The sequence below is a fragment of the Lepidochelys olivacea genome (assembly GCF_965140295.1).
Source record: "Lepidochelys olivacea isolate rLepOli2 genome assembly, chromosome: 1".
In the NCBI taxonomy this organism is placed as follows: Eukaryota; Metazoa; Chordata; order Testudines; family Cheloniidae; genus Lepidochelys; species Lepidochelys olivacea.
In genome coordinates, this window is record NC_140411.1 from 111,841,375 (window position 1) to 111,863,360 (window position 21,986).

General features: G+C 40.8%; 1 protein-coding gene across 2 annotated transcripts in view; it reads right to left on the reverse strand.

The window, feature by feature from the left end:
* The window catches only part of TUBGCP3 (tubulin gamma complex component 3), a 121,181-nt gene that overhangs the window by 41,807 nt on the left and 57,388 nt on the right, over window positions 1-21,986 (reverse strand). For both annotated transcript variants that reach the window (XM_084631504.1, XM_084631503.1), the window contains 4 exons: window positions 14,940-15,072; window positions 12,852-13,018; window positions 8,738-8,848; window positions 8,262-8,370 (listed from right to left, as the gene is read on the reverse strand). In XM_084631504.1, the coding sequence (XP_084487630.1) occupies window positions 8,262-8,370; window positions 8,738-8,848; window positions 12,852-13,018; window positions 14,940-15,072 (520 nt within the window). The remainder of the gene's footprint in view (window positions 1-8,261; window positions 8,371-8,737; window positions 8,849-12,851; window positions 13,019-14,939; window positions 15,073-21,986) is intronic.

Consider the following 21,986-nt stretch of genomic DNA (forward strand, 5'->3'; position numbering starts at 1 on the left):
GAGTCCTTTAAACTGTGAAGTTTGGAGTCTGTCTTCTCAGAAAAGAATGACATACCCTCAAAGGGGAGGTCCCACAAAGTTTGTTGGACCTTGTGTGGCAAGATTGAGGATTGAAGCCACGAGCTTCTCCACAAAGCCACAGCTGAAGACATGGATCGGGCTGCAGAGTCCAGCACATCCAGGGCAGCCAGTAGTGACGCCTTTGCCATGGACTAGCCTTCCTCTATGAGTGCCACAAACTCTCATCTTGACTCCTGAGGTAGCAACTCCTTAAATTTTTGCATAGAGTCCCAGTAGTTGAAATTGTACCTGCTCAGGAGTGCCTGGTGACTAGTGATCCTTAGCTGGAAACCTCCACCAAAAAGACCTTCCTCTCAAAAAGGTCCAACTTTTTTTCATCTTTGGCCTTAGGTGTCAGTCCCTGTTGGCCTTGCCTTTCCCGCTTGTTGGCTACTGCCACCACCAAAGAGCCTGGTGGTAAGGGTGTATACAGGAACTTGAACCCTGTCACCGGGACAAAGTATTTTCTTTGTCTCTTTTGCAGTTGCCCTGATGGGGTCTGTGATAGCATCATTTGGCGGGGGCGGGCGCAACGTCACCCTTGCAGGATCAATTGCCGCCAAGACGTTCACAAGGGAGTGGGAAGACTTTCTAATTTCCTCCACCTGGATACCCAGGTTCTGAGCTACCCTCCTTAGCTTTGGTGCACCCTATAATCCTCCTGCAGGGGCACAATATCAGTTCCCATGACCGCCTCATCTGGGGAACAGGAAGAAGACACCTGAACCAGCACCGAGCCCTGCTCTTCACCCTCAGCACTGGCTAGGTCCTGTGATACTGCCTCTTGGTACACGGTACCAGAGCCTGGATCGTGTTCTGGTGGTGGAAGCAGTCTGGGCTCTGAAGCCACCAAATATGACCTTTTGGAATGGGAACCCGCCTGCGCTGGAAATGCCCAGGGATTCCAGAAAGGCCATTGCATGGGGAACTGCCACTGTCCTGGTGGCCACACCACAGGTCCAGGAGGGGCACGGGGCCAGCGGCAGGTGAGACACCAAACAGCAGAGGGCACTCCTGGCTGAAAAGGGCTAATTCCCTAGACAACCAGCAGGAGGCGCCGCAGTGGTGAGTCGTCGCCCTGCGACACATACACATTAAAAAAACCCTTAAAGAATATTAAAGTTGCAAATTGAACAGAGACATTTCACCCTGTGGCATAACACTGACACCCACATGGGTCATTATCAAGGTTGGAACCTTTGGATCCACCACACAGACCTCTGCCACTTGACATAAAGTAATTGACAGCAACAGTTGGTCGTTGTCCTCTGTGTGGTCAAGCATCGAACAGGGATGAGAGAGACACTTTTGCCAGAAGGTTTCACAGATATTTGCTGACAGCAGAGAAACAGAAAGACTCAGAAACCTTGGGTTCCATTCCAGGCTCTGAAGGAAGTGTTCTCTAGCAGTCACAGACTGTTCTGTCAGTTCCTTTACAAGCTTGACCCCTTCTGCCCTGGTCCCCACAACCTGTCCTGATACTGTGTCTTCCCCAGTCCCCGGCTCCTCAACCCAGTGCCTGGTTCCTCAACCCAGTGCCCGGCTCCTTGACCAGCCAGTCACAGTTCCCTCCGCCACTCCAGTTTGTCATCCAATTTCAGTCCCTCCCCTCATTCAGTCTCCTTGACCAGCCAGTTGCAGTTAACCCCCGACAACCTGGTTCCTTGACTGATCGGTGTCTCTTCCCCCCACCTCTGTAAATCCCCATCACCCCACCAGTGGTCCCAGCCTCAGCCTGTTTGTCCAATCAGTCCCAGTCTTTCTTCCTAGTTATCCCCACGCCCCCACAACTCCCACCCTCAGTTTCTCTACCCTCACCCAGGCCCCAGTTTCACCAGAGTCCTCATCAATCTACTCCTTTCCCTCCTCCACCTGGTCTGGCTCTCAACCTCTCTGCATTTGAGTCAGGCAGATTATTTCTCCAGGCTGTGTGAAAGCACAGGAGAGACACAGGATCCTAGCTCTCATTTTTGATGCCATGACCCACTTTGTTCCAGGGCAGCTAGGAGCTCAGCTACAGTTATAGCGAAAGTCTGGCTTCATCCCTGTGGCCCTATGTTGGAACATGCTCAGTCGCTCTGTGGGGTAGTGTACGCGGAATCTGGTCAGCATTAGAAGCTGTGAGGCAATGGAGTATGGTCAGTAAGCAGAGTCTTCAGAGATTTTAGCTTCCAAATTCTACTGCGCATGTGAAAACAGATTTTTCAAAGCCTGTAATTCAGCCAAATTTTGGAGATTTTCACAGGAATAGCAAAAGGCACATCCCTAAGACAAAAAAAGCTTCCCCATGTTAAATTTCAAAACCCTACTCCATATCATAGGGGCACTAATTTCTCACAGAAAAAGTTGCTTTTCCCTAGCTTCATTCTTGGAAATTGGTGAACTGGTTTGGCTGAAAATTTCCTAAAAATTCAACCTGAGGTACACTCCTGGCACAGAGTGTTCATGCCAGAACAGTTTGGGAAAGTTAAAAGCAACCAAAAACAGGTTCTGATAAGGGAAAGTGGCAGAAAACCTTAATTACCAGCGATGGTGCCAGCTCTAGCCATAACAGTGGTATCTGCAGTAACACTAGCTACGATAAGAATTCGTAAGTGTTAAACCATCATGCATTAGGGCACAATGCCTGTTCATTATAGGGGTTCTCACAACTTCCTCTGAAGCACCAGGTTATAGTTACTGTTGGATAAAGAATCCTAGACAAGTTATCTTACATGGCAATACCTATATTCCTAGGATGCCCAAGACTGACCAGTCCAGGTAGGTATAAAATAACTGGAGGAGGTTGGGACTATCAATAGATACAATTGTATTATGGCAAATGGTTGGAGGTGACATGTCACCAGAGAGGCCTGCTCAATTCTAATGGTCTCTCATCAACCATGACCTCCAGCCAATCCACCATTATCTTCAAAATGTGAACTGAGGCTTACAGGAGTTGTCTGTGCTGGACCACTTAGTACTGTCACCCATTTGAACTGCTGCATGCCTCAGTTGTTAACTTTGCCATAAGTTCATGTTGAAAAGTAGGAAGAAAAATCTTCAAGGGCGGGCGAGGAGGAGAGAAAAACAATGTTATGCCAGGTCCACCCCAAAGTCCATGCATTCCAAAGCTCAGTCCCTGAGGAGCCACTTCCTTCTACAGGGTGTTTTGAGCCCAAGTGGAAGGCAAGACAAAATAGCAGACAAATCAGCCAGAAAGGAGCTAGAACGTCTAATCACATGACCTAAGCTCAGACCTTGCATAATACTTCTCTTTGATCAACAGCTGCATAGAGTGCCATTTCTGTTCTGGGTGTAAGGCAGCTAAGTGGGGGTTATTGTAAAAGGATTTCTTCTTAGCATATGTGCAACATGCCTCAGGTGGCATGTGATGAGGATTCATCACTGAATTTGGTTCGCTGATTAGATCATTAGCTTCCCCAGCATGGGCCAGGTACTAATAGGGAGTGCGACGTGAACACTGAACAAATACGTATGTGCGTTGTATAAGAACAACTTCCTTTTATCAGTTTTACATTTGATTCCTTTCTCAATTTCATACATTGAGCTCTCGTTCTAGCATTATGAGACAGGCAACCTGAATAACCTTCTCTACACTTCCTATAAATATCTCTTTCCATGGATACAAGTTTAAACATCCAATGATTACTGTCACCTGTTTGGAAATTGCAACTCTAGTATGGCATTGAGCTTATTTCACTCATTGCACTGCCATTGCATCACAAGATGTAATGTAATTTCCCAGACTGAACATAGGAGCCAGGAACTCAACACTTTTAACCCCAACTTTGTCACACACAAGTCAGTCATAACCTCACTCTCTCTTCTCCATTCCACTAGGAAACAGGTACCACTTAAGTAATTATGTAGTATGACAAACTGGCTACTCTTCAAAGTAGTAGATTCTTGAAGCCAAAAACAAACAAACAATGGCATTTGCAAAACCTTTAAGTTTAAACATACTGGAATTTGAAACCCTACAGTGATATAGTTCTCTACCTCCATGAAACCAAGTTCTGTTTGGGTGTTTTTTGTTTTGTTGTGGGGTTTGTTTTTTTTTTTGTTATCAGCACTGATTGTAAGCAGGTCAAAGTAATGACCAAACAGAGAATTACAACTTTATGCAGCAAGCTTCACTTTCATGTTATATAATAAGTAAACATACAAAAGTCTAAGTATACCATCAAGAAAGCTTACAATTAATTTATATTACAACAGTAAAGTCATTCTATAATTGTTCATCAAAAATATCAAAAGTTAAACGAGACTGACAAGCTCTCTTTCCAATCACATCTGGTATCATCTGGAAGTAATTAGAGAATGCAGGAAACCTCTTTTACAAAGAAAGATTAGTAAACTCAGCACCACATTAGGAACTATGTGATTCTAGTGGTGGATTTATAAATTAAAAAGGGAACTAATAACATAGCTTATGTCTGACAATTTGTCTTCAGTTACAGCTACTGTTTTTTAAAATTTCTGTTGTAAATAAACTTATTTCTAGTCATTATAATGACAGTATTCTACAAATCACTATATTTCCACTGCACTTAAGCTACCTGGGTTACACCCACTCACTGTCAGAACTCAGTGTTAGTTTAAAGACAGCAATTTTATGTTTGAATAAAATAATTTGCTAAAAACTTAACCAGTTGACTTCCCTTTAAGCCAAACTTCTAAAAAAATTGGTGAATTTAGACTGTGTTTGTCAAACTAATATCAAAATGTGTCAGTTTTTACTCGTTTAAAATTTGCTTAGGCGTAATGAATTCTAGCCATGCAATTTTCCTGTGAAAATTACAATGGTAAAACTGTACTGATTGTGTACCAACATGGACTGAACTATCTAAATGGGAAACGACGTACAAAATTTTGTGCAAAATCATCACATTACTTCAATATTTGCCTTCACACATGCATCTAGGTTGCAATGTTTTGCAAAAGTTAACCCTAAAAAGTTAAAAGCTAATTAAAGCAATAAAGCATATATTCAGGTAAAGTTAAGGATTTGATTTAAAATGACAAAAGCAAAGGAATAAAGAATTAAGACTGGAACTCTCTTTAATTTGCCCTATTATAATTAATTATATAAAGGGAAATTTCACAACAGTGGCAGATTAAGCAAATAAGAACATATGCACAGGCAGGGCAGGATGAGTTAGAAATGCAGTTTCACCACTGACAGAATTTTCTATTCTTGTGTGGATGGGCAAGATAACCATTGCTATGTTAATTTGTATAATTTCATTTTACCATATCATTTATACTTAAATTGTAAACTGGTAGGGGCAGGGGCTGTCTTTTTGTTCTATGTTCGTACAACATCTAGCATAATTGACACTACAGAAACAAATAAACCAAACCAAAACAAACTGTGTATTGAGGTTATAGTCCCCAATCTTGCCAAGATCATAATAGAGTAGGACTAGAGTGGAGTCAATTTAAAAAACAAAAACAAAAAACCTACTGCTGTCTGAAAACATTTTAACTAGTGTCATTTGTAACATCTAAAATTACTGCAATTGAAAGATTAGAGACTTTTTTTCAAGTTTGTTTCCTTTGTTCATTGAAACTCAAAAATTAATTCCCCCATGTAAAAGGGTAGCTTGCTCATGTGCTGGAGAACCTGGGGCTAAACTAGCTCAGATTACAAAATTAGTCCCACCAGAGTGGAATAAGATTATTCGAATATAAAAAGCAGCAGGAAGCAGGAGGGAGTATAAGGAAGAGGTCAAGCTCCTACAGTGAGGGAACTGCAGAATGAAACTGCAGGGAAAGAGTCTCCTGCAGAAGAATCAAAAGTTGTTTTGTTTTTTAAATTCAGTTCAGAAGTAGTCAAGAGAAGAAAGGCAAATTGGATGAAATTTGAGAACAGGTATGGTAGAAAGGAGATTTTACCAGATGTCAGGAACTTCAGAGGATAAAGCTTTTACACCCACAGAATTTAGATTACATGAAAAAGAGTTAGGAGGGGATGGAAAAAGTGCATAGGGTTCATATGCCCACAAAAAATCATGATATTCAAAATGCACACTTTGATCAAGTATGCACAACATAGTATTGGGAGTCTATTTAACAACCATAGAAACATCATGGTTTAATTTTTTGAAAGGAACATTTATGAATGTTGATAAATGCAAAGTAATGCACATTAGAAAACATAATCCAAACTATAAACAAAGTGATGGGACCTAAATTAACTGTTTCCGCTCAAGAAAGAAATTTTGGAGTCATTGTGGATAGTTCTCTGAAAACATCCGCTCGACACGTGGCAGCAGTCAAAAAACCTAACAGAATGTTAGGAACCATTAGGAAAGGGACAGATAAGACAGAAAATATCATAATGCCTTTATATAAACCAATGGTATGCCCACATCTTGAATACTGCGTGCAAATCTGGTTGCCCCATCTCAAAAAAGATATATTAGAACTGGAAAAGTGCAAAAAAAAATGATTATGGGTATGGAACAGCTTCCAGATATGATAGAGGTCTATAAAATCTTGACTGGTGTGGAGAAAGTGAGTAAGAAAATGTTATTTACTCCTTCCCATAACAAAAGAACGAGGGCTCACTCAATGAAATTAATAAGCAGCAGTTTTAAAACAAAGGAAAGTACTTCTTCACACAATGACTGATTGACAGGGGATGTTGTACAGGGTTCAAAAAAAGAACTAGATAAGTTAATGGAGGTCTATCAGTGGCTAATAGCCACAATGGTGAGTGATGTGACACCATGCTCTGAGTGTCCCTCACCTCTGTTTGCCAGAAGCTGGGAGCAGACAACAGGGGATGGTTCACTAGATTATTGCTCTGTTTATTCCCTCTGAAGCACCTGGTATTGGCCACTGTCCACAGACAGGATACTGGGCTAGATGGACCATTGGCTTGACACAGTATGGCGGTTCTTATGTTCTTAACTACACTTTTCTATGTATAAATGCATTTTGCACATTAAAAACATTATTAGGGAAAGTTTTCTATAAGCAAAAAAATCCAGTTAAATTTTACTTTGACAAAATCACTTTTCTGGATGTGGTAGGACCGTAGGTATTGCATGTTATTCACCGTTGTTTAGTTTTTAATAAACAAACATAACATTTAGAGTAAAAAATATTTTTAATTATGAATCTGGTTGGACTTTCACAAGTATTCAACAACAGGACACTCTTCCAATCACTGTAGGGGATATGTCATCATAAATGAGAACAAGAATTTACTATGTTCTCTCTCATAAGAGTGCCATTTTAATAAATCACATTAATTCTCTTAAAAAGTTATCTTATACAATATTTTCAAATTACTTAGGTTAGAGTGTAGTGTTGTTGTTGCCATGTTGGCCCAGATTATTAGACAGACAAAGTGGGTGAGGTAATCTTTCTCACCAACAAAAGTTGGTCCAATAAGAGACAAGCTTCCACAGAGCTCTTCTTCAGGTTGTACTCGTTTCCCAGACCTGAAGAAGAGATCTGCATAAGTTCAAAAGCTTATCTCTCTCACCAACAGAGGTTGGCCCAATAAAAAAATATTACCTCATCCACTTGTCTCTCTTACGTTAGAGTGCTCAAACACTGACTATTATGTACTGTTAAAATCAGATCTGATGGAAGTTGACGACTCTTTTGTAGGCCACATATATGTTCTATGCCACTTGGCTCTTGTGCCTTTCACCATGTGTCCGAGTTTCTTATCACAGAAAGGTTTTTATCCCTCATGTCTGTACCGTTCATTCTTTTAATTATAACAGTGAGAATAATTTCAGGTATCATAGAATTTAACAGCTCTCAGAATTATTACAAAATCTTGCGAAATTAATCTGACAAAAGGTCACTAATTATCATGAGGATTTTTATAATAAACTTGAGTGATTAGAACTCTACAACAAAAAATTTGTCAAAAGGTGGAAATGGTTTGATTTTTGCCTACACTTCTCATTATATACACAACTACAGAACTAAAGAGGGAAATTACATATTTACATCTTCCTGAGACATCTTTTGTAGAATGACTTAAGATACAGGTTTTAAGGAATACACAGGAATTTATTTATTTATTTATTTATTATTTTTTTAATTCCCCTTCCTGGTCTTCCCAAAACCAAAAAGTTACTCCATAGTTTAAAGTCACATACTGTGTAAGACTAATTACAACAGGTCTGAAGTTCAAAGGTACAATTAAACTATCAGTTTTGATATCATACCATCTTTTGGTGATTCTGCAGACTTTGCCACAGCTATCATCTTTGTAGATGGAGTTTGGTCATGACAAACCTGATGTAAGAAGTTTATGGATTTTCCTATTAGAAGGACCTAAACACAAGAGAATAACATTTTAGAAATTATTTTTATATAAATAATAAAAATGAGATGTTGTCTGTAAGTTAATTGTTGCTGCCTCACTCCCAACCCCTGAAAAATAGATGAACCCGTGGATGTAGTCAAATATATCAAGCACAACTTGTTTTTAAAAGTCCTTTTTTTTCAAAGTAATTCAATTACACAAAACAAAGTTTCTTCCTCCATCTCAAAGTAACAATCCAGGCTATCCACACACCTTTTTCAGACAACATGGCAGGTTCAGAACATTTGGCTAAATTTATGTTCTTAATGTTACTCCAGCCATAAACAGCAGTAAAGGGTCAACGACACATCAAACAAATAATCCTTTTTCCCATACCTTTTTTGATTGATCCATTGTAATGAACGAAGGGATCATGGATTTTCTCAAAGTGTACTTGTCATGCCACAACCGGTCAGCTTTAACTGTAGGATCTGAAGCTACAAAAAACTGCAGGTTGACCGAAGCATTAGATATAAAAGGAATTTACCTGATATTTACGTTTCATACACATACACCCACTCTTGTATTTCATTTCTAAGGGGAGGCATATTACATATACATGTCTATTTATAGTCCCATGTCAAGTAGGTGTTGCTGCCTTTGGGCTTTTTTGGGGAGTGGATTTCTTTTGTTTTGTTGTTTCCTTGAATAGTTCATGCACATATTACATAGAAGTCAAACTGTACTTTTGTATAAGCATTTTGGTACTTTTATGCTGTGTAGGCAGTGTTTTTTTGTGGACAGCAGCATTTTGGCACACAAAAACAGCCATAGTTGAATCCACCAAAACTAGCTCATTATTTCTCCTGAGCTTCTCGTCAGAAGGATCTTTCAAGGAAGCTATGCCCTTATGGGAAGAGTCGGCGATATGCACAAAAAGGACCACATCTCTGGTCTCACAGAATCTCTGACAGGTGGTAGAAAAAAACCCAGCATATTGCCAGCTGTTCCCTTTGCCCAGAGAGTCTTTTTGAGAGAAAGGCCTTTTATTTGACTTGAATAGTCTCTTCACAGAGATCTGAAGTCTTCTATGGAAAAGACCCTGGCTTGATCTGGAGAAGCCTTCATCTGGGAGGGCATACACTGGATCTGTCTCAGGTATGATCTCTTTCATGTGGGCCATTCTGCCTAACCAGTCCCTACTTGCAAAGGATGAGGCCAATGAGAAGCCAGGAGTTTGGGAGGAGGTAGCTCCCTTTCTGGGCACTCTCTTCCCACCTAAGTTCTTTAAACAAGGACTTGTAGATCTATCATAAAAGAGTTTAACTGGAAAGTCAGGATCAGGCAGCTACCCGCAATAATATAACAAAGAGCAACAGCCCAGACTGCAGACTGGCAGGCTCTTCCAAGCCCCTCCTGCCTTCCAATACCCTCTACCTCAAACATGAGTGAGAGATGTACAGATAGGATAGTGGGCTGAGGGAAATCTGGTCTGTTTGTAATGATGCAGTCTGAAGAACGAACTCTAACACTTTCATCCCCATGAGGGGAGAGTTATGGTTGTGATGCATTGTCTGTAATGAGGTGTGTAAAGGGCATGCATAATTAGATGCCTTAACTTACAATTTCTTGTTCTTTGGGATTGGTGTTAAGTGTTATGTACAGACTAACCTTCATTAACACACAACATACTGTTTTATGTATTTTCTTGTTTACTCAGATTCTGAAGGTACTGACAACACAGCAATAGCTAAATTAATTAAAAAAAACAGGATCTGCTGCTGAGCTGGCTGGGGCACTTTCATTAAGATCCTAGTATTTGGTAAATTAGCTGCTGCTTTGTCAGTTCCTGTTCTTCATTAAACTTAGTTGGTTGATTAGTAGATTGATAGTATCCAGGAAAGATGATGCGACAGGAATACACCACATACTCATGAAACCTGAATGTGTCTACATAGGAGTTTGGAAAGTGCCTAACAGAAGTTTCCAAACTGTGATTCATGGAGAGCTGACTGGCCACATAGTACTGGTTCTCCTACTTATAGCCAACTGCTAAATCTCATTAAAAACAAATAGGAACTTATAAAAATTATTTCCTAATGTCACTTTGTCTGGTAGGCAGGCATGCTAAATTCCAATTAGGCAAGCAATGTGATCACAAAGGGGAAGGGACATTCCCATAAGGGACATTCCCTACTCCTATGCAGACACATTCAAGTCCTTGGTCTCCATTAAGATGTGGTTTACACTATCAAAGAGTTTTTGAGAATTCCTGGCTTACTATTTAAAGTGTAGTCCAAAATGTGGTAAGTGCCACATTCTATATTCAAATTGGGCAGGCTTCTGCTGGGTTGGTGATCTAGAATGCTGAGGTTTCCATCTTGTTCTCAACCAAGTGCAGTTGATGCAAAGATGCCTGTGCGAGCCTGCAGAAAACCTGAAATAGTTCTGGGAAGTGTGAACTAACATTTATCTCAATGGGGTGCCCACTGAGGAAAATTTAAATGTCAAAATTGTTCTCAGTGCCGATCAAAACATGTAAGAAAGAAGAGTGACAGTCATATCATGAAGTACTTCACAAACTACTGAGTAGCAACTCAACTTGGTGCCACAAGTGGATGGCACTTGGAAGAGTACTATCAGTTTCTTCCTCTGAATAAACCTGACCTGTAGAGCTAGAACGCTAGATGTGAGGAGCTGAGGCCAGGGGAATGAGAAACTCACCAAGGGGGAGTCAGTCAGTCAGAGGTCAGGAAGATATCCAAGCCTTGTCCCCACATAACCAAAGTGGCCTCCTCTGCACAAGCCAGATAGCTTTCTCCCTATAGCTAGTAGTTGCTGCTGTTCCTCCTCCTCCTCCTCTGCACGATTTTAGCAGACATTGTTGCATCAGTTACAATCAAGTCACATTTTCAAGCTTTTCTTTGTAGCTATGAATGTTTATGAAGGTATTTTTAAATGAAATCGATTCTGATGCTGTGACATGACTGAGCCAGGGGTCTAAGCAGATCCCTATTCTGCCTAGGCCTTAATCCAGCCTTACCCACAGATGTAAATGAACCTCAGTGAGCGGGAGCCAGGATCTGAGAAGCCTAGCAGTGGATATGCTCGGTAACTCGGTAACCTAAGCGTTTTTTAAAAATGGAATTTAGGCTTCTAAATCTCATTGAAATTCAAAATAAGATTACATAAACAGAGTTGTAGCCTGGCAAGGAGAAAAGAAAGCTTGAAGATGACTGAGGTAAGTGTAAACATGTACAGTTAACAGTGAAGTGCCAACAAGATCTGTGAATAAAAAGCCTTATGTAAGAGTTGAATACTCTGATGATTAATTTTGTTAAATGATAGAATAAGGAGGTACTATGAAGGTGATGTTCTAGTTATTCATGTATTAAGGATGCATTTTATAGGACTCTATTACTGCAAAGGTCAAAGCAAATTTTGTAGGACTTTTAAAGGTATTTCATTCTCAACATTTTCTACAGAATTTGAAAAAGTGAAAACTCCAAGAGCTCAATCTATTTAGCTTAAAAAGAAAGGTCGGGGTGACCTGATTACACTTTAAATATCTACATCTGGAACAAATATTTAATAATGGGTTCTTCGATCTAGCAGAGAAAGGTATTCCACAATCCAATGGCTGGAAGTTGAAGCTAGACAAATTCAGACTGGAAATAAGGCATTAATTTGAGACAGGGAGTGTAATTAAACATTGGAACAATTTACCAAGGGTTGTGGTGGATTCTCCATCACTAAAAAGTTTTAAATCAAGACTGGTATTTTTCTAAAAGATATGCTTCAGGAATTACTTTGGGGAAGTTCTATGGCCCATGTTACACAGGAGGTCAGATTAGATGATCTCACAGTGGTCCCTTCTGGCCTTGGAATCTATGGAAATTATTAGCACTAATGCCTAGGATAACAGTAGGAACTGTAAACATAAGACACTAATAAAAATAAACTACAAAACAAGAGAAATAGTCAAACCTCATACTTCAGGCACAAAATGGATTGCTTGCAAGGGCTAGAACAAATTTTGTACACCATAATGTTAGGAGTACACTTTCCAGAAAGAGGTTGAGAGGAGCTGGGCTCTCTAACACCAGTTTTTTGCCACGAGTAGAGGCAGCATGCTGGACTAGATGAATCAGTTATCCAAATCTGTCAGGTCATTACCACATGTAGTTTAGTTACATACACAGTAAATTACACAGACAATTTCATACTTTAAATGTGCAACTGAACTATTCTTATGCTCATAGTGGGTTCAATCCTGCAGTTCTCACTCAAACGTCTCATTGATTTTTACTCAAATAAGAACTAGAAAGAGGTCTCAACATTACTAAAACAACGAGGAGGTCTTTATAGCACCTTAAAGACTAACAAATTTATTTGGGTATAAGCTTTTGTGGGCTAAAAACCCACTTCATCAGATGTATGGAGTGCTGATACAGACTAACACAGCTACCACTCTGAAACCTGATAACATTACTAGTTACACATAACTTACTTCATGGTATGTGTCCTCCAGCTCCCCATCATAAATCCAACGGTAAAGGAAATTCAAGACAGGATGGGACACTAGGCCAAGAATGTGTTGTACCAGGGATCTCATATAGGGATCTCCTGTTTTAGTGTAGGCATGGACAGCTGATGCTAGTTCACCACCTTTTCTTCCTAAGGAGACAGGCGAAGGAAAGAGAGCAGGTTCTGATTATGTACTTTATACTTCAAAAATAACTTTTTTCAGGCCTTGATGACGAGCTGTATGTCTGTCCATCTCTGACCTTGTTATACAGCAATTTTAAATCCAATGCATATAAACATTTAGGCTATGTCTACAATGCATGCCACTTGCAGCAGTGCTTAGGGTATATATAGCTACATTCTGTGGAGAAAAGCAGACTGCAGTCACACTGTGGTGTGTGGCTTCACGTGTCAGTGGAAGCCTCTGGCAGCGTGGAGGCATAGGAAAAGTCTTGGCAGCAGGGAGCTGCTGGAATCTTTCTCTGCTGCCCCCCGGCTAGAGCCTTTTCCCACAGTGGTAAAAGGCTCTGGCAGCTCCCTGCTGCAGGAAGAGACTGGCAGTAGGGAGGCAGCGGGATACTACACTGCTAAAAATAGCAGTCTAGATGAGGTCAGTGCAGCTTGCACAAGTAGAGAGCTATTTATGGTACATACCCAGGTACACCACATGGTTTAGGTGTGTCTTTTAGTCTACTCACCTAAGCAGTGCCTCATCATCTGCACTGCTATTTATACCCCTGCTGGGGGTAAAAGGGGGTCATGTAGCGTATGTACTCTACACACCACCAAACGGAGTGTGCAATGTAGACATACATTTAGAATTATGACAATTAAAAAAAAATTAGAAGGAAGATTTAAATATTAAATATCGAACTGTAATCTCAATTTTAACATTTGGACACATCCACTGATAAGCTCTGGTTGTTTTATGCCACCCTGAAGCAAGCAAGACCAAGCTTGACAGTTAGTTTTTGCTTTATACTGCTCTGGTGAAGCAAACCAACTATAAACCCAGCTTGAGGGTACATTTCAATTTCCTCTCTCGTCCCCTAAATTATCCTTGCCTCTTGCACCTCCCTACATTCCTCTGTGTGCATGCATGCACACACACAGTTCTTCCCCTCTCTCCAATCCTTCCTATCTTCCCCTGAAGAGTTTCCCCCTTCCTCTTGCAATCTGAGTAGCTTTAGTAATAAAACACTTAGGATTAATGGTCTCTTTACTGTTATGTCACGTAAGTGAAAGTCTGTCAGCACAGACTGCTACATAAAATCTTTTTCTTCAGAGAAACTCAATGAACTCTCTGTTACAAAATGACTATCATTTCTCACTGTTCTCTGTGGTACCGAGGCCATATGCATTCTTCCATTAAGAAAAGGTTTCAAAATGACCATAGCCTCCCACTGTTTCCAATGAGAGTGAAGCCAAGTTTTCCTCAGTGCAGATTATACACCCTACATGTCAGAGGAACACTCAGACCCACTACAGCAATGGGAGATGGCACCCATTTTGAAAGAGGGTAGCTCTTAGTGTAATTCTCCAAAGCAGAACATTAATCTTCAGGTTCCACAGAGTAAGAAACTCGTGAAGAACATGAAGAAGTGACCATTAACCCTAATTTTTTTTTTCACATGTATCCTGTACAAGAGATTTCAGTGAGTTTTAGTTAGATGGGCAGTTTGAAGAATCTGCATTATTTTGATAAGAAGAAAGCTTCCATTTATGCACAAACATTTATGCTGGTAACCAGCAACAACAGGAAAGGAAATAAAGTAAATAATAATTTAAATGTGTTTTTACTAAGTAAATTTACAAAAGTGCATGAGAGTATTACTACGGTTATGTAAATAACTATTTAAAATGCTGAAGACAGTCTGATGGATCTACTGCTTACAGACTTGTCTGAAGGAAAGGTGAACATTTTTACCTGGTAGACACATCACTACCAGAAATCTACTAGTTTAATCTCAAACATAATTAATATAACTGGCATCCATGCTTGGCATGCACAATCACTCCTGAAGTTACAAAACTTGAAAAAAATAAAGAAATACATTTCAAAATAACAGACCTTGACAGTGATCAACAAGTGCTGCAAGTGTCTTGAGTCTTATTTTAGGATCATACGTCCAGACTAGAAGACGACGAAGTGTTAAACTGCTCTCGAGTCCCAAATTTACACCCTGATCATCTTCAAGTTGCAGCTGATCAAATTAAAACACACAGGGCACAGTCAAAACACAGCATACAACTACTGGCAGCAAAACAGATATTCCACATTTTTGTTCTGAAGTTAGCTTTGTTTAGTTATTTTATTACATGCAACTAGTCAATATGTACATTTTATCGTAAAATTCTTAGCCTGCAACTTCACAAACTGACATGAGAAGAAACCAAGAATCAAGTGTAGATGAAAGCACAGAGCAAAATGTAAAAATAATGGATCTGACAGAAGAAAGAGGGTAGGGAAGACACAAGGGGGAGAGTATGCAACAGAAGCATCAGACAGCTTGATGGATAGGTAGTTACAAAAGCAGCGAAGGACAGAGAAACAATGTTGAAGGATAGCAGGTGGCAATCAGAGAGGCTATTCAGAGATGAATGGAAAGAAAACAAAAATGTGTAAAACAAGAATCCTGAGAGCAACAGAATGAATAGTGAAACTTCTACTGTGACAGCAGCAGCTTGATTTTAATTCTGTATGGGACAAACCCTCTTGAAATTTTCCTCCAAAAGTCACCAAAACAAAGCAAATAAGTTAACTACAAAGTTCAAAGATGGAGTACTATTAATATATAGGAGCCTAAGTCACTTCTAGAAATGGAACTTGGGTGCTTTTGAAAAAGTTTTACTTCAGATTTAATGAATAGTGCTTAATTAAGGTGTGAATTGAAATCCATGTGGCTGCTCTGCAAATCTTCCCAAAGGGCATCTGCTCGAAACATACACAGAAGCATCTGTATCATATGTGGGTGGGCACCAACCCCGTTAATAAGGGGACCTAGCCTGAGAGTACACAACCAAATACATGAAGAAATACATGGCTGTAGAGTGGAAGAACGCACTGGACAAGATGATGGTATGCCAAACTTGTAGGTAAATGGCCTTTTAGCAACAGGACTAACTCCTTGAGGTATCGCAAGTAATCCATATAAGGGAACACAGGAGGACCCTGGAACAACCCCTGTAATAGTCGCCCAAGTAGAGAAACTCTTCCATCTCTGACCCTAGCCCTTGGGAAGGGCAAGTGCCTAGACTGGAAAAGAATCTCTTATTCTTGTAGAGCAAGAGAGGGCAGAACTAGTTAAGAGTCTATCATCCAGGTAGCCAAATATAGCAATTCTAGATCAGGGTAGAGGATACTCTCAAGTATCTGAGACAGCAGTCTGGTGTTGGATGAAAGCTATATGGCGGCTCCTGTGGGAAAGTGTACCAGAAAACCAGCATACGAGAGCTGTCTGGACTACACTGATGCATTCAGAAGAATTTCTGCACTGCCTCTCTGGATCTTTTGTAGGAGTCTGGATCCGAGAGGCTTTGGAGGGAATGCCTATAAAAAGGTCTTTGCACCAACCAGGAGGAATGAATCTGTGAGGGACTCCTGATCTATAATTGCTCTTGAGCAAAAGTCGTGACACACTGTTCTCGCTGGTGGCGAAGATCTATTGCATGTGTTCTCCAAGGGCAGAAGTAATGGTAAACCATTGATGTTTTCAGAGATCACTCATTGGTCTTGTCATCTTCTGCACAGGGAGCCTGCCTGGACATTTTATATTCCCAGTAAGAATAGCGCTATCAGATGAATGTACCATCAATACAGCTCCACAAGGGGAGAGGCAACTCTCGATCTAGTCCTGAGTGGAGCGCATGATCTGGTCCAAGAGGTAACTATAACAGGACCGCTTGGAAATGGTGACCATAATATAACAACATTTAACATTCCTGTGGTGGGAAGAACACCTCAACAGTCCAATACTGTTGCATTTAATTTCAGAAAGGGGAACCATGCAAAAATGAGGAGGTTAGTTATACAGAAATGAAAAGGTACAGTAACTAGAGTGAAATCCCTGCAAACTGCATAGACATTTTTCAAAGACACCATAATAGAGGCTCAACTTAAATGTATACCCCAAATTAAAAAACACAGTAAAAGAACTTGTGGCACCTTAGAGACTAACCAATTTATTTGAGCATGAGCTTTCGTGAGCTACAGCTCACTTCACGAAAGCTCATGCTCAAATAAATTGGTTAGTCTCTAAGGTGCCACAAGTACTCCTTTTCTTTTTGCGAATACAGACTAACACGGCTGTTACTCTGAAACCAGTAAAAGAACTAAAAAAGAGCCACCGTAGCTTAACAACCATGTAAAAGAAGCAGTGAGAGATAAAAAGGCATCTTTTAAAAACTGGAAGTCAAATCCTAGTGAGGTAAATAGGAAGGAGCATAAACACTGCCAAATTAAATGTAAACATGTAATAAGAAAAGCGAAAAAGGAGTTTGAAGAACAGCTAGCCAAAAACTCAAAAGGTAATAACAAAATGTTTTTTTAAGTACATCAGAAGCAGGAAGCCTGCTAAAAAACCAGTGGAGCCCCTGGACAATCGAGATACAAATGCAGCACTTAAAGACAAGTCATGGCGGAGAAACAAAATGAATTCTTTGCTTCAGTCTTCACAGCTGAGGATCTTAGGGAGATTCCCAAACCTGAGCCGTCTTTTGTAAGTGACAAATCTGAGGAATTGTCACAGATTGAAGTGACACTAGAGGAGGTTTTGGAATTAACTGAGAAATTTAACAGTAACAAGTCACCGGGACCAGATGGCATTCACCCAAGAGTTCTGAAAGAACTCAAATGTGAAATTGCAGAACTATTAACTATAGTTTATAACCTGTCCTTTAAATCAGCTACAGTATCCAATGACTGGAAGATAGCTAATCTAATGCCAATATTTAAGGACTCTAGAGGTGATCCTGGCAATTACAGACCAGTAAGTCTAACGTTAGTACCGGGCAAATTAGTTGAAACAATAGTGAAGAATAAAATTGTCAGACACATAGAAGAACATAAATTGTTGGGCAAAAGTCAACATGGTTTCCTGTAAAGGGAGATCATGTCTTCTAATCTATTAGAGTTCTTTGGGGGGGGAGGGGGGTGTCAACAAATATGTGGACAAGGGGGATCCAGTGGACATAGTGTACTTAGATTTCCAGAAAGCCTTTGATAAGGTCCCTCACCAAAAGCTCTTACGTAAATTAAGTTGTCACGGGATAAGAGGGAAGATCCTTTCATGGATTGAGAACTGGTTAAAAGACAGGGAACAAAGGGTAGGAATAAATGGTAAATTTTCAGAATGGAGAGGGGTAACTAGTGGTGTTCCCCAAGGGTCAGTCCTAGGACCAATCCCAGGACCAATCCTATTCAACCTATTCATAAATGATCTGGAGAAAGGGATAAACAACCAGGTGGCAAAGTCTGCAGATGATACTAAACTGCTCAAGATAGTTAAGATCAAAGCAGACTGTGAAGAACCTCAATAAGATCTCACAAAACTAAGGGACTGGGCAACAAAATGGCAAATGAAATTTAATGTGGATAAATGTAAAGTAATGCACATAGAAAAAATAACCCCAGTTATACATACAATATGATGGGGGCTCATTTAGCTACAACTAATCAGGAGAAAGATCTTGGAGTCATCGTGGATAGCTCTCTGAAGACATCCATGCAGTGTGCAGTGGCAGTCAAAATAGCAAACGGGATGTTAAGAATCATTAAAAAAAGGGATAGAGAATAAGACAGAGAATATCTTATTGCCCTTATATAAATCCATGGTATGCCCACATCTTGAATACTGCGTATAGATATGGTTTCCTCATCTCAAAAAAGATAAACTGGCATTGGAAAAGGTTCAGAAAAGGGCAACTAAAATGATTAGGGGTTTGGAATGGGTCCCATATGAGGAGAGATTAAAGAGGCTAGGACTTTTCAGCTTGGAAAAGAGGAGACTAAGGCGGGGTATGATAGAGGTATATAAAATCATGAGTGGTGTGGAGAAAGAATTCATTTGTTCCCATACCATAAGAACTAGGGGCCACCAAATGAAATTAATGGATAGCAGGTTTAAAACAAATAAAAGGAAGTTGTTCTTCACACAGCGCACAGTCAACCTGTGGACTTGCCTGAGGAGGTTGTGAAGGCTAGGACTATAACAGGGTTTAAAAGAGAACTGGATACATTCATGGAGGTTAAATCCATGAATGGCTATTAGCCAGGATGGGTAAGGAATAGTGTCCCAAGCCCCTGTTTGTCTGAGGGTGGAGATGGATGGCGGGAGAGAGAGAGATCACTAGTTCTGTGTGGGCGGTAGGGCTGCTCTGCAGTGCCCCCTTGAGGGTCACATGTGATATTGCAGGTGCTCTCTGCCTTTGTCCGCCAGGTTTGGCTGCTTGCTTGGAGCAGGGTAACCTGTGCTGTAAGGTTGGCAGTAGTCTCTAATCAATCAACGAAACAGCAATTCAGGATTTGGCTGTCTGAACTAAAAAACAAACAAAGAAAAAGGCTTCAAAATGACAGCACTTAGCACTAGGCCCTGGCCTGACTGCAGAATCCATGTGTGTAAATCTTGGAAGCAGGCTGCCCATCCTAGTTTGGAGGTGTCTGTCATGACTAGGGCTGCAGAAGTGGTTTATATTCAAAATATACTGCTCCTACAAAAGGAGAGTTCCTGACAAGTGAACCGTTTCAAATTTTGCCGGTTGATTCTGAGTCCAAAATGGTATGTTAGATCAAGAGAACAGAAGAGCCCCTGCTGTGATCTGGCCTTGAGAACCCAGTCCTTTAAAATATGGAAAAACATGTACTCTTTCTTAGGTGGGCTGTCATTACGGCCAGAGACTTCGAAAAAAAAATACCCTGCACTACTGACTTCTTGGAGGGGACGGTTTTTCTCTTCAGCAAAAGCTCAGGTATTCCTGTGCAACTGCTCTGTACCAACATGAAAGTAGACATCTTTCAAGTCAAGAGCCACATAGCCTCGTTGGTATGGAGATCAATCATCGATTCCCTATGGTGATCGTCCTGAATTCTGAAGTTCTGATGTATTTGTTTAGACTTCTTACATCTAAGATTGGGTGGAGGCCATCAACCTTCATGGAGATTAGAAGTATAAGTCAGAAGAGAGTAACTTCCGTGAGTTAATAGGCAGCAGGTTTAAAACAAACAAAAGGAAGTATTTTTTCACACAATGCACAGGCAACCCGTGGAACTCCTTGCCAGAGGATGTTGTGAAGGCCAAGACTATAACAGGGTTCAAAACAGAACTAGATAAGTTCATGTAGGATAGGTCCATCAATGGCTATTAGCCAGGATGGGCAGGGATGGTTTCCCTAGCCTCCGTTTACCAGAAGCTGGGAATGGGCAACAAAGGATGGATCACTTGATGATTACCTGTTCTGTTCATTCTCTCTGGGGCACCTGACATTGGACACTGTCAAAAGACAGGCTACTGGACTAGATGGACCTTTGGTCTGACCCAGTATAGCCATTCTTATGAGTGTATTCCTAAAGAGGGATGGGTAACAAGGGTTGGGAGGCAGTCTGATGAGGATCTGTATATGGAGTAACTTTGAATTAAGGCTTCTGGGTACTCAGCAATCTGAAGCAATTTCTTTACACCAGGCATCATAGAACCTCACAAACCCTTCTCCAAAGAGACAGGGAAGAGATGGTGTCAGAAGAGAGGATGAAAGGCTATTGGAACAGGTCTCCTAACTGCAGTGTCAAACCTGTTGTCTGGACTCAAACAATACAGAAGATTAACTAGGACAAGATGAATGTGGAGGCCTGTTATACAGTGAATATCTGTGACCTGATGCAATCTAGAATGGTCTCTGGTACCAGAAGCCAATGTAAATTGATTTTTTCTTTACTTAGCTGGTAGGAGACTGGGGCCTCAAAAAGACCATGGGAGCAAGCCATTGCCATTGTCGTTTCAGCCTCACTGAGGTTCATCATTCCCTCTGTTCCCCCTCCCCACCACACAAACACTAAAACCACCCTGAGTTTCACAGGTTAAATTCTCTCTTCATCCTTGTTATTCTGGAACAGGGCTCAAGGAATGAAGCCATGGATAATCTATGCAAACTGACTTATGTGGCCAAGACTCCGGAGCAAGAATTGGAGGAGTCACAGGTCCCAGGGAGGCACAGTGGATCATAACACGGCCATCTGCAGCAGGGTGTTTTGTTACCTGTCTCTGGTTTTCAGGGATTGAAGCTATCAGCATATGGACAGTGTATCCGGTAACTGTGTAAATGTTTAAGCAGCATACATCCAGGGGACTGGACTAGATGACTTCTCGAAGTCCCTTCCAGTCCTATGATTCCATGCCCAACACATCTCAATGAATGAGATTTCTGTCAGCCATCACTCATCCAGATAAGGATATAGATCGGTCTCTTTTGGGTAGGCAAGCTGCCACTATCACATGCATTTGTTAAATACTCTCAGAGCTGACAACAGACCGAAGGGTAAGATGGTTAATTTGTAATGGTAGTCTCCTACACTGGCCATGAGGAACCTCCTGTGGCCAGGATGGATCGCCTCTTAGAAATGTGTGTCCTGAAAGTTGAAGGCAGTATAATATTCTTCTGGATCGAGGGAAGGGATGATCGTAGCTAAGGACACCATACAAAACTTCATCTTCTTGATGTATTAGCTGAGGTTCGAAATGTCTAACATGGTCTGAGACCACCTCTGTCTTTGGGTATCAGAAGGTAATGGGAATAAAATTCCCTGCCCTGATGACACAAGAGCATGCCCTCTATGGTTCCAAAGAATATAGAGCCTGTACTTCTTGTCTTAGCACAGACTAGTGAAAGGGATCCCTGAAGAGGGACTTGGTAACAGGTGGGAGAGGAAGGAGGGAATTTCCATCCAGATTCCATTATGCTGAGCACCCAGTTCTTTGAGACAGACAATGAATTACCAAGCACAGAGAAAATGGGACAACCTGTCCCAGAAAGGTGGGGAAGGACCAGTGAGATCCAGACTGGATAGTACACAGTCCTCAACCTAAAAAGTCAAAATGACAGCTTGGAGGCCTTTGATTGCTGAGAT